At 37.1% G+C, this 11,990-nt stretch overlaps 2 protein-coding genes across 3 annotated transcripts in view; one reads left to right on the forward strand and one right to left on the reverse strand.

Moving 5' to 3' along the window:
• LOC102676856 (cadherin-99C) overlaps window positions 1–11,990 on the reverse strand; it is a 132,785-nt gene that overhangs the window by 42,672 nt on the left and 78,123 nt on the right. For both annotated transcript variants that reach the window (XM_031508807.1, XM_031508808.1), the window contains exons 5-6: window positions 11,497–11,619; window positions 4,895–5,158 (exon numbers count right to left, since the gene is read on the reverse strand). In XM_031508807.1, coding sequence (XP_031364667.1) covers window positions 4,895–5,158; window positions 11,497–11,619 — 387 coding nt within the window. The remainder of the gene's footprint in view (window positions 1–4,894; window positions 5,159–11,496; window positions 11,620–11,990) is intronic.
• LOC102672530 (uncharacterized protein C15orf61 homolog) overlaps window positions 1–11,990 on the forward strand; it is a 91,111-nt gene that overhangs the window by 22,516 nt on the left and 56,605 nt on the right. The window lies entirely within an intron of this gene.

The following is an 11,990-nucleotide window of genomic DNA, read 5'->3' on the forward strand; positions in this document are numbered from 1 at the left end:
AGAGACACTTTAGATACAGATTCCTCGGGCACTCGACTCGAGCCGGAGATCGTGATTCGAATACACGTTTAAGAGGGGAGAAGGGGGCGGTTCAGTTTTTCGCCGCAGTTTGCACGCGATCACGTTCCTCGAGCGATCACGTTGCTCGCGGAGAAAGACACACACGCGTCACGATGTATAAATATCGGCCATTTTGCGAATCGATAGCCACGATGCGACTGAAAATTTCAATGGTTCGGGTCGCGTAGCCGCGAGTTGAACGGTGACTAATACAGCGAGGCGAGCTCCGTCTCCTACCTTACCGGTTGCGTGTCCCGCGTGCACCGATGCATATAAGTCGTGCCACCGCTACCCACACTGTCCTACCACTCCAACGTATCTCCCCGGTTTTAACGCGGCCCTCTTTGTTCGCCTTGGCCCACGTCCGCTCACATTTACGAGGACCGGGCATCGATTCGTTTTTACTACGTTTCGTCGCACCCGATCTATCGCGTTGAACCACGCGGCACACGGCGGTGTAATGCAGCGATGGGTAGACGGCCACGTGGTGTAATTAAAAGCGAGGTCACGCGTGTTAATTACCACCCGCGGTTAAAAATAAACGTGACCAGTTTAACGGTTCTCGTGTTATCTTTGTGGCATTGTTGGTGCGTGTTCCGAGACGAGAATAAACGCTACCAATTCACTTTTCTCTCGAGAGATGATTAATTTATTATTATTACTCGAACGGTGAAAGTATAGGCGACGAAATTTCTTGTTGGAAATTTTTAAACTAAATATATTTTATTTTAATTTTTCAGTTGAAATTTTTCGGATATCGGATACGGTTGATGGTCAGTCGCCTATTCAAATTTTATCCGCGTTTGATCCGATATGTTCGGTATACGCGACGTGGGTGATCATTTGCAAACAAGCTGTACGTTATGTTTGCGTTGCATAAGTTAATTTGCGTGGTAATTTATGCGTGGCGTATGCTAATTGCACGTGATATTTCAATGTTGCGGTTCAATGTATCGTGCCGAATTGTTTTGCAACATTAACATTTTCCTCGTTATCTCGGTGATTAGTTTCATAATTAGGCTACGAATATTTATTATGCGTTCGTGTCGTGCACGTTAAACATCCAAACCTATATATATGTCGAATATTGCCAATTTTTCGTTAAATCTTCCATCGGTCTCGGAGATATCTGAACTCGATCCATCCCTTTCCTCGAAATTTCTTTCTCTCGAGAGAAAACACGATCGCTATCGGCGGAAAATGATTTTCTAAACGATCAATTAAACAAACGAGTTAAAATTTGACGCTCGAGTTTTATACACGCTGCTCGAATATTCGTTTTCATTCGTTGTTCAATAGCGCGTAACAAGCAGCCTTTCCAATGAATTATAGCCATCACCTGCATTCTTCGTTTGCTCATTCGGTTACACGCGTTATAAAAATCCTTTAGCGCGTTTGAGACACGTAGTATCGAATTTGAAGTGGATAATTCGTGCAAACTGCTTTCAATTGTACCATACACTTATTTTTAAATTATTTCTATCAGAAATTTATCATTTACATTTAAAATAATATCTAAAATGTAATCATAAAATTAATCTCGTTTAAAATTTCAAAAAGAATTTGCTAACCACTGACCATCAAAATTTATTTCATCGAGTTCAAATTTAAATTTCACTCGATCCAACCCCCGTCTCGTAACTCGATTCTCCACAAAAGTAGAAAACGCTTATTATGCTCGCGCATCTGTCAAGCCATTATTCATTTCCATCGATCATCAGGATTCTATCCAAGATTCCTACATTTTTCTCGCGACCTCGATATTCCATGGTGTACAGGGTGTCTCGAAAAATGTTGGAACATTCGTAAATTGAAGATTCCCGAGATGATTTCAAGCAACATTTTCCATCGCGAATCATTTCGTTACGACTTTATTATTAACGAGTTATTAACAAAAAAAAAATATCAAATCAATATATCTCGAAGAATATTATATTTATTTATTTATCCATTGCTCGTGATATAATTCGATTATTTAATCAATAAAAATTTTTACAAAATTTTTGAAAATTGTTTGAAATTACCTCAAGAATATCCGGCTTATAAATATTCCAATCATTCATTTTTTGGGACACCCTGTATATATATATATACACATCAAGTGATCGAGATATTTCTATCTCAGGTGTGAAAATACGTGGGTAAAGTATACACGTGGAGATCAGCCGTGGATGCCGTGGAATTTGCGAATCTGTGTCCACAGTAGCGTATTCAGGAATTAACAATGTCGAAGAGGGGGAGGGAGGGGGCGATAGGAGGCTCCGCGATATGCAAATGTCTACAAGCGCTCACTCTAATCGCTACCTTCTAATCTCGCTATGCGTGGCGAACCGGCACATCCAGCTGACACGATACCATAAAGGATACACATACGTGTCCAATGACACCATCCCTTTAAACCTTTCACGCTAATCTGCCCTCCCCCCTCCATCACGGATCACGAATTGGCCGATCGAACGATGCGATGCGAAATCTTTCTTCTCTTTTTCCGATATATCCTTTGTAATTTGATCTTTTCTCTCTCTTTCTCTTCCGATCGATATTTTATTTTTCTCGAGCGTCTAAGGCAAAGTGAAGAGAATTATTAAAATTATTAGAACATCGAAGCTTTTTTAAAAAAAAATAGTAGAGGTATCTTTGCTTCTTCACAACTAATTTTATTATTACATTTTATAGGAATAGAATATTTCAGTTAGAAAGTGATCGTGTTGCTTACAGTTATTATTTATTAAGTAAGAAAATTATTGAATTTGTTAGGATTAATATCGAAATTTTATTTTTACTTCTTGGGAATTAGTTTTGTTATTACTACTATTTTATACGCATTCTTTCAATTACGTATACCGATGACTCGTAATCTTCTCTCACTGGGAATAGAGCGCGTTCAACTTGGAAAGTTAGAAAATGTTAGAAGCGTGACATTGTGGAAAAGAAGGAGAAGGAAAGAAGAGGTAGATGGCACCAGTAACGATATAAGAGATTACGCATCGTGGCAAGGAGAATCGATATATGTTAATACTATATAGTGGATACAATGACTCGTCTGAATGACTCATCGAGTCTTTTTCTCGCGCTTTCGTCCCACACTGACCAGTTTCGTACAATCACTTCGCTGCTATATTTATCCCTCGATCCGGCATTGTATTAAGAATATATCGATATAATTATCTTAATGGAAATCGTCCGAGTGGTTCGAAGTGAGCGAAGTGCAATGGCGGCTCTAATGTTTAACCGAAGATTTTAATCTCGTTTTTTCGCTCTTTAATACACCAATACGAATCAATTTATTTTATTTTATAAATACTTACGTTAATTTTATGAGTGCTTGATATTTATTCAAGAGGAATCGTATTCATTCGTATTGTCGCGTGAAAGTTTACTAAACCTGTTACGATCAACGTTATAATACGAAACGAGTGGAAGCTCGGAGAGAGGATTATTCGAATTCCAGAATGTTCAACGCCATGGCTGACCACAAACGCAACTATTCCACTTAGATCGTTCATTCCTCTGCAAAAATAAAAATCTATAACAACACTTTATATAACAAGAATTATAAGAAACTTCAGAGAACTCTAAAGAATTACACGTATTGTTTATAAATAAATGTGAAATGAAAAAAAGAAACGATTCGATAAAATTATATCGAAAGCATCGTTTTGAAACATTCGAAAAATTTAAGTAAAATCATCCAAATCAGATTCATAACTTACATAATTATTCCGCATATTTTCTCTTAATCTTTCCATTCCATTTCTCATTGTCAAGCGTGTTCAAGCTTTCGTTTTAAAGCTCACCAATTTCAAGTGTCTCGCAAAAGTACGCATTTATCCCAGAATCTACTCACTATTTCCGATTACCAGAGACTATCATATCATTCCAGACAGCGTGACTATATACATAACGAAGAGAGAACCGATTGGATAACGCGTCCATTGGACAAACGGTATCCAAACGCCGAAGCCGTTGGAAAATAAGAGCGATCGAGTTTCTTCAACCGAATCGAACGACGTATTTGGATGAGAATTTGCCAATCAATTTTTACACGAGAAACTTAATAGAAGCTAAGCTAAGTCGGTTAACGGTGCCCAACTCGAACTGTATATGATAACCGTAAGGATACGAAGGGGGATTACACGGGAACGGGACCGTTGCGGATCGATATATTCGTGCATACCGTTACGCTACGGTCGAACGATGTCCCGCAAATTTGTATAAATTGTACAAGTGTGTAAGAATCGTACGCGACACGTTCCCGTATTTTTTTTTATCGCCCAACTTGTTAGTCATCCTTTAAACCTCGAGGCACGTAATTATCGGAAGGCGAGGGGAGGGGAAGCGGTTACGCGGGGAATGTTAACCGAGTCTCTTCAATTTGTTCGGATGGTAAATGTTTCCTGTAATACGTTTCGATCTAGAATTATCTTTACACTTTAGCGGAGCACTTGCGAAACAGTAAGGTTCCTCTATTATATGTCGTGACCGGATTGCGTCATTCTGTAGCGCCAATAACCAGGGCTTATCTCGTCTCCCCCCTCCCCCTCCTTTTTTAAAACTTTTTTAAAACTCCTGATATTTTCCTCGATAAATTTTTTCCCAGCAACAGATATTCCAAGAGACTTGGATGAAATGTATAGCAAATAAAATTATAAAGTTCTTTTATAAGATTGCCGATCTTACGTAACTCGGCTCGTATTTTTTTTATTGCTCTCTCGTGAAAAAGGAAACTATATGTATATGTATACATATGATTTTTGTTTGATCACATCATTAATAATATTCTCTTCGATTTGACGCGATATTTAAAAAAAAAAAAATATAGCAGAGCACTCACCGAGGCCAAAATAGTGACGAGATATCGCTGCGTCCTCTCGAAGTCGAGAGTACGGTTAACAGTAACTTGGCCTTGATGAGGCAAGTTGATGCTGAAATAACCGTATCCATCGGCGGTCGTGATTCTATTTCGGCCGACTCCGTCATTGTTGCCGATTCCAGTTCCGTCCCCGGGGGCGATCGAGTATTCGACGATACCATTCACACCGGCATCAGCGTCCACGGCCACCACGTTTTTGAAAATGGTCGAGCCGACTGGCGTCAACTGAAAAACCAAATCCGGGATTTTATTTTTCATTCCTGCGCGATTGATCAATACGTTCGATACGTTGTTAAAAAAACGATATTAGTGTCGGTATAATTCGATTGAAATAAAGAATACACGATGAGAAAGAATATATTTAATAGGAATAAATTTTGTTACGTACACGTATCGCGCAGAAGCCTTTGTTTCACTACATAGAGCTATATTCACACTACACTCGCGTCGTATGGCAAAAAGAAGGAAAATGTCGTCCAATTTACGTGTAATACGAGTCCCATCTTTATAATGTATATACATTTACGAACATTCTGTATTAGATTTTTTTACATTTTAATTCATATATATATAATATGACTAGCAAACGATTTCAAGCCGAAATTCCTGCACGTGTACACTTGTTAAAAAATATTCAAATCTGCTATTATTGTCTCGTTCTCAGACAACTTTATCAATATGTCTTCTTGTTCTGAAAAAGAATTATAAACGTACGTCTTAACGAAATTGTATCACGATATTTTCCATTTCGGATCGAATAGCGGCTTCTCAAATAAAATTTCGCGATAAATCAGCCTCGAAAGATACATTTTCGATAAATATGGCGATTGATTACGTGTAGAACTGTACTGTTCACTGGTGAAAAGAAGTTTGGCGGGATGGCGCATGGATCGCCTATCCCCACCTCATGCGCTTTGTTGACAATCCTGACATCGTACGTTACATAAATCATCTAAGATTGGAAGTTGAAATATTTTCGAAACTATAATATGTCTAACTTATTTATGTATATATTTATGTATATATGTATACGTACAATTATTATCTTAACTATTTAAACTATTAAACTATCGTTACAAACCGTAATAATATATTGAGAAGAAATAAGAAGTTAGAATTTTTTAGATTTTATCCTTACGCTAATGCATGAGATTTAGATACAGTTCGTCGTTTTGAATTAGTACATGTAACAAATGCCAAAAGGAAAAATGCGTGTGAAAATAGTCATTCTAAATTAACCAATCAGACCCGCTTTCCTTCCTTTTTTCTATCAGTATAAATAACGCACGAAACACGTTCCTTTCACGACACGTATATATCTACTGTTCACTGTTGGAAAGAAATATGGCGGGACGGCACAGGAGCAAGAGGGGTCCTTCGTTAGGATCATTTATCCCCACTTCAGACGCTTTGTTGACCACACATTACATAGTAGTAGAGTTATAATTTTAATATTCAAAATCATGTAAAAATTATTTTTATTTGTGAAGTTTTATAAATACATTTTATAATTACATTTGTAAATTAAATTATCGTTACGAATCGTAATTGGCTTTTAACATATTATGAGAAATAAACGAATTTTTATATTATATCCATACGTTAGAATTTCTCGATTCTATGCTTACGCTTATGCATTACGAGGTTAGAGGATAAATCGTCGTTTTCGGTATACGTGACAAATACCATGATGGAAACAAGAAAGCGTGTGTAAAATAGACGTTTTCTTCCAAATTAAACCAATCAGTGAACAGTACATATACGAACTTATGAACTACAAATGTATACACGTCGATTTTTTAATTGTTAATAGATTTGTTATCGAGGCGAGAAATCCGGCTTCCTTCGTTTCTCTTGTACGAAAACCTTGTAGATTAATTAGTATGAACACAGGATCACGAGAGTTCTGGGGAACTGTTGCGATCCCGCAATTGAAAACGAATAGGTCACGCTGCTTTGTGAAATAATTGAAAGTTTCTGGCCTCCACGTTTCCACGCTCTCCGTACGATACAAGCAGCCTATTAATTCGAAGATAATCAACCGTTCTGGAAATGTGTTTCTGCGTTCCTTTAACGGTCCCTAATTGCGCAGTTGAAATACGTACCTTTGTTGAAAAACGGAACGGAAAATGGAAGTGGAGGAGGCACGCCTTTGGGAGAATTCATTGCTCGAGAAGTTTGTTTCTTTTTTTCTTCTCAACGTTCTGATAAATAATACCGTTATTCAAATTTTTCGTTTCCGTTTCATTAGTGGACAATCTGGTTATAATTAATCGCGATAGTGGTTATCGTTTCGAGATCTAAACCTGTCCAATGTTTGTGTATTAGATGCTGTAAGTGGATTCTGGTCAGCCGAGTTTCTGCGAAAGTATTTCAAGATTTTGATTTTGATTTTTTTTTATCGATCGCGAAATAAATAAGCTCGGATAAACGATAAGGATCTTCTAATGAAACGTTATAAAATCTGCGTATTATAATAAATCAACGAGTACAGAATACCAAATAAGCATAAACGAGTGCGAATCGAGCCTCGTACATATTAATATAAGAGCGGAAAGAACGGTAAAAATTTTAATTCACGGTGGAAATAATTCGTTCACGAAAATATCATCGGGTGGATATATGCATATGCATTAACGTTCCCGAATATCTTTTTCAAGTTCTCTCACAATTTAAAATTTCCAAACATCGTATAATTAAATTCTACGAATTCTTAATTAATAGGAAAGTAACTGTGATCGGCTCTCGAAATAATTCACGCTTCTAATAATTCAAGTCACGAATCCTTCGAACAAACAGTTCGCGAATTCGTTGCACGTTGCTCGCCATTCGCAAAAATAATTCGATCGTTAAACGTAGCGGCAGTGTGAATTTTTAGAATTTTAAAGATCTTCGATTTTTAACTTAACTAAGCCTCGAATCTATAACTTGAAAATCTATATCTTGATATCTATATAGTAAATTATCACAGATAATAAAACAGTCATTCACATTATTAAAAACACGATTGAAAAGTTCGACTAAAAAACACAAACTCTTCGAAAAATCGCAATCTCTTGCGTATTGAAGGAATAAAAAAAACTAAAAGTAAACAAAATATAGAAAGATCGTACATAATTAAAATGATGGAGATTCGAGCGAGCGAGAATTATTTAAACGAAAAGAGTTTAAATAATTCTCGTCTCGTTTTCTGTTACACGATTTGTCGCAACACAACAACAACGTTCCACGCGCGTCATTTAACCGTGGACAGTTTCATGATGTACCGTTACCGTATGCACCCCTGACGATAACACGTTTGTGCGCAGCTCATGAAATGCTGCGTCATTAAAATAAGCGTTAACGTGGAATCGAAGGGAGAGGGCGCTCGTGGACATACGCGGCTCGATCGACTGGTATTCGCGCCATTTCTATTATAACGGTCCACCATGGTGGAAAAGAAGAGGAATCTGACAAACAGGATTTGATCGTGGACGACGACTCGGCTGAATCGAACCGTGTCAAACATCGATCCACGAGGCGGAAAAAGGTTGTTAAGCAGATATAAAGAAGAATAATCATAATTCATAAATTCGACCAATAAGAGACGAATCTCTAACAATCCTCGAAAAAAATTGCATTCGGTCGAGGAAAAGAGAGGGAGTTTAGCTCTTGAGTTCTTGGACTTGAAGAGAGAATGTATTCATTGGATCGTGGATATTAAAAAATTTAAACGAAAATGGAGGAAATAGAGAAAAATAAGAATCTGATCTGTGTTCGAAAATTAGATATCGACGAGATCGATACTCGCAATTATCAGAGGGATATTGGACGACAAGTTGGACGGGTTAATTGGTTGGTGTAGTGTCGAGGAAACATCCGAGTTCGAAATCTAGTGTAACAATTCCCGTTCATCTTGGCAAGTTTGGGAGGCGATATTGCGAGGGCGTTGATAAAGTTGCGAGGTTTAATGGGAAAAACAAGCTTTGGATTTAATTCGATCTTAACTGGAGATTTTGCCGGATAACAGATTCTTTTCTCAGATACACGAGATAATTCGATGGATATAAAATATAGAAATTGTGTATAATATATATAACGCTTGGCAAACTTTCAACTTTTGACAGAATTTCGTGATTAATATCGATGTATATTTTGAGGAGGTCGTAAGCACGATTGATCGAAAATTTCAACTCGCGTTATTAAATTTATTTTTAAGCTCAAAACCGCCCACTCTCGAGATCACATCCTCCCACTTTCGATATTCCATGGATAATTCAAGGATAATCGGGACGAATAAATCCTGGATTTGCGAAAAACGGAAAAAACGAGAAAATTCCGATAAGATAAAGATAATAAATATATATATTTTCGTTTCTATTTTTCGAATATTCCAACACAAGAAATTAACTTTCTTTGGCGATTATATAACTGTTTGCCCTGTTCAATTTACCGCGAGATTTACTTTCTATTATCGTCTCCTTCTCTCGGCCTCTTCCTCCTAAAGCCTTTAACTTTTACTACTTCTCTTCAACTTTTCAATTTTCCCTCCATTAAATAATTATACATCGCTTCGCGTAAAAACTTCGAAGCCGGCCGAGTAATGGCGAGTTATATTATTTTACTGTTTATTTTACCTCGATCCCTCTTGTGAACGACGATGACGAGGAAGGGGAGGGGGGAATGTTTGAGGGGATCGTTCGTTACCGAAGCAGATCGATTCACCGATAATTAATTCTTTCACCCTCCAACCTTTTATAGTCCCATTACGATTAATCCGATCATCTTTCGCAGCTTTGCTCCTCGTTGCTCGCAACAAGTGGTAATTTGACCGGTCTTGGAGAAAAATCTTTGATAAGGTTGATCAACTTGTTTCTTTTTTTCTCTCTTTCTCTCTCTTATCCATTGAAAACAAACTTTAATCGCGCCTCGATTTTAAGGACCGAGAGTAAAAAAAAAAAAATACTTTTCCTTTCCGATATTTTCATCGATGAAAGGGTAATTGAAGAGCAAAACGCGAAAAATCAATGTTTCCTGTAAATTTGAATTCTCGATTTTCGTTTCGACGAAATCACATCCATTGGTAGAAAAAAATTTTACTGATATTCTCGATCGATAAAGAGGCAACAATTGGAGAGGAAAATCGAAAAATCAATTTTCTTTGCAATTTGAATTTCTTGTAGGTCGCAGTTTTCGTTTCGATGCTCCGTTGGTTAGAAAAAAATTTTACTGATATTCTCGATCGATAAAGAGGCAACAATTGGAGAGGAAAATCGAAAAATCAATTTTCTTTGCAATTTGAATTTCTCGTAGGTCGCAGTTTTCGTTTCGACGCTCCGTTGGTTAGAAAAAAATTTTACTGATATTCTCGATCGATAAAGAGGTAACAATTGAAAAGCAAAATAGAAAAATCGAACGAGTTTAATTTTTTCTTGCAAATTGAATTTATTAATAGGTCTTAGTTTCAGACGAGAATTCCATCGCGTGGCGGGTTCGTCGACATTGAAAGGCTTGGAATTTTAATACTATCGAGCGATCGTTCGAACGTAACGCTTCGACATTAACTTCGTCATGGTTTTTCACTCCCTTTTCCCTCCTTTTGTTATTTCTTAATTTCTTATTAAACGCCGCTAAGTTGTTGCAAGCGTTTCCAACGAAACCCTATACTTCATCCACACTGCACACTTCCGGATAGCAATCGATCAGATCGTCCAACCATGACGAGTTCAATCACCCATTCATATCCTCCATTGTTGATCGTAATCTAATTATTAACCGTAACAAGTTTCCCTTTATTTCATTATTTCTTCGATCGTACGTTCACGATTAAATAATTTCAACGATTATCCATCTTATCGTCTATCTTTTCTTAAAATAAAAAAAATAAAATTTTTTTATCTATAAAAAATCAATATCTACGAGTTTTAATAAAAAAATAAATAAATAAATAAAAATCTCAAAAATTTCTATCTATTCCCAATCCTACGAAAGCGACGATACTTCATTCCCCTTTGCCATATTCGTCGAGAGAAAGAGAAAGAGAGTGAAAAATTAATAACGCATTTTCCACAACTTCCCAAGTAAATGATTAACGAGTTACTTAAAAATGGTCGGTTACGAGGATCGTCTCGTGTGGCCCAGCAACGTATTATATCGAATCCTTGTTGTAAAAGATAACGAGGATCACGTTGTTAATTATAATTACCGCGCCACTTTATCGCCACCGTGTTTCAACCCGGTCGGTAAATCGGTAATAAATTCCAATCCCGATACATATTATCCACTCGCAAGTTTTTTTCACATCGAAACTCGCGCTTCAACTTCCAATCTTTCCTATACTTATCACGCAGCATTTATATATACCTGTACGATAATCGAAATCGTCGAAATTTCACTTTTATTTCGCGTGATATCGTTTAAAAAAGTTTCGATTCTCATAGCATCGTCCGCGAAACGAATTTCGCTCGAAATTTCGTTCTCTTTCCTTAAAAAAAGATAGTTTCGCTTGAAAACTCTATGCGAAGATAATCGTTTCCTCCGAGTGTTATTAAATTGTTGGAAAAAAACTGTTTTAAAAAACTTACCTCGGGCACAGTGGTCTCGTACGGTGTATTGATGAATTTGGGCGCGTTGTCGTTTATGTCCGACACTCGAACGATCACCGGTATAGTCCGTTTCTTGTTCGTCTGTTTCACCGTGCAGCTCAACTGTGAAAGGGACAGAGAGAGAAAAAGAGAGAAAGAATCAGGATTATTAAACGAAACGATCGTTTAGAAACGATGTGTTATTGTCGTGGCGTCGTTGTTGCGCCATCTCACCACCAACTCTGTTTATGAGAATTTCAGTCGAACTGTAAATCTCTTTTATGCGCAATTTCAACGGTACGCCAGCTTAATTTACTACGTTCAATTAATATCGTAAGATGATTTATAACGCGTAAGGAAGAAGAGACACGTAATATAAGGATTAAAATTTTTTATAAAATGATCCATCCGTGTTTTTTTTTTTTGTCGAGCGATTGGAAAGATACAATTGAGAAGAAGGGAACGTGTATACGAGAGAGAGAGAGAGAGAGAGA

The sequence above is a fragment of the Apis dorsata genome, unplaced genomic scaffold, assembly GCF_000469605.1.
Source record: "Apis dorsata unplaced genomic scaffold, Apis dorsata 1.3 scaffold_102, whole genome shotgun sequence".
Taxonomy (NCBI): domain Eukaryota; kingdom Metazoa; phylum Arthropoda; class Insecta; order Hymenoptera; family Apidae; genus Apis; species Apis dorsata.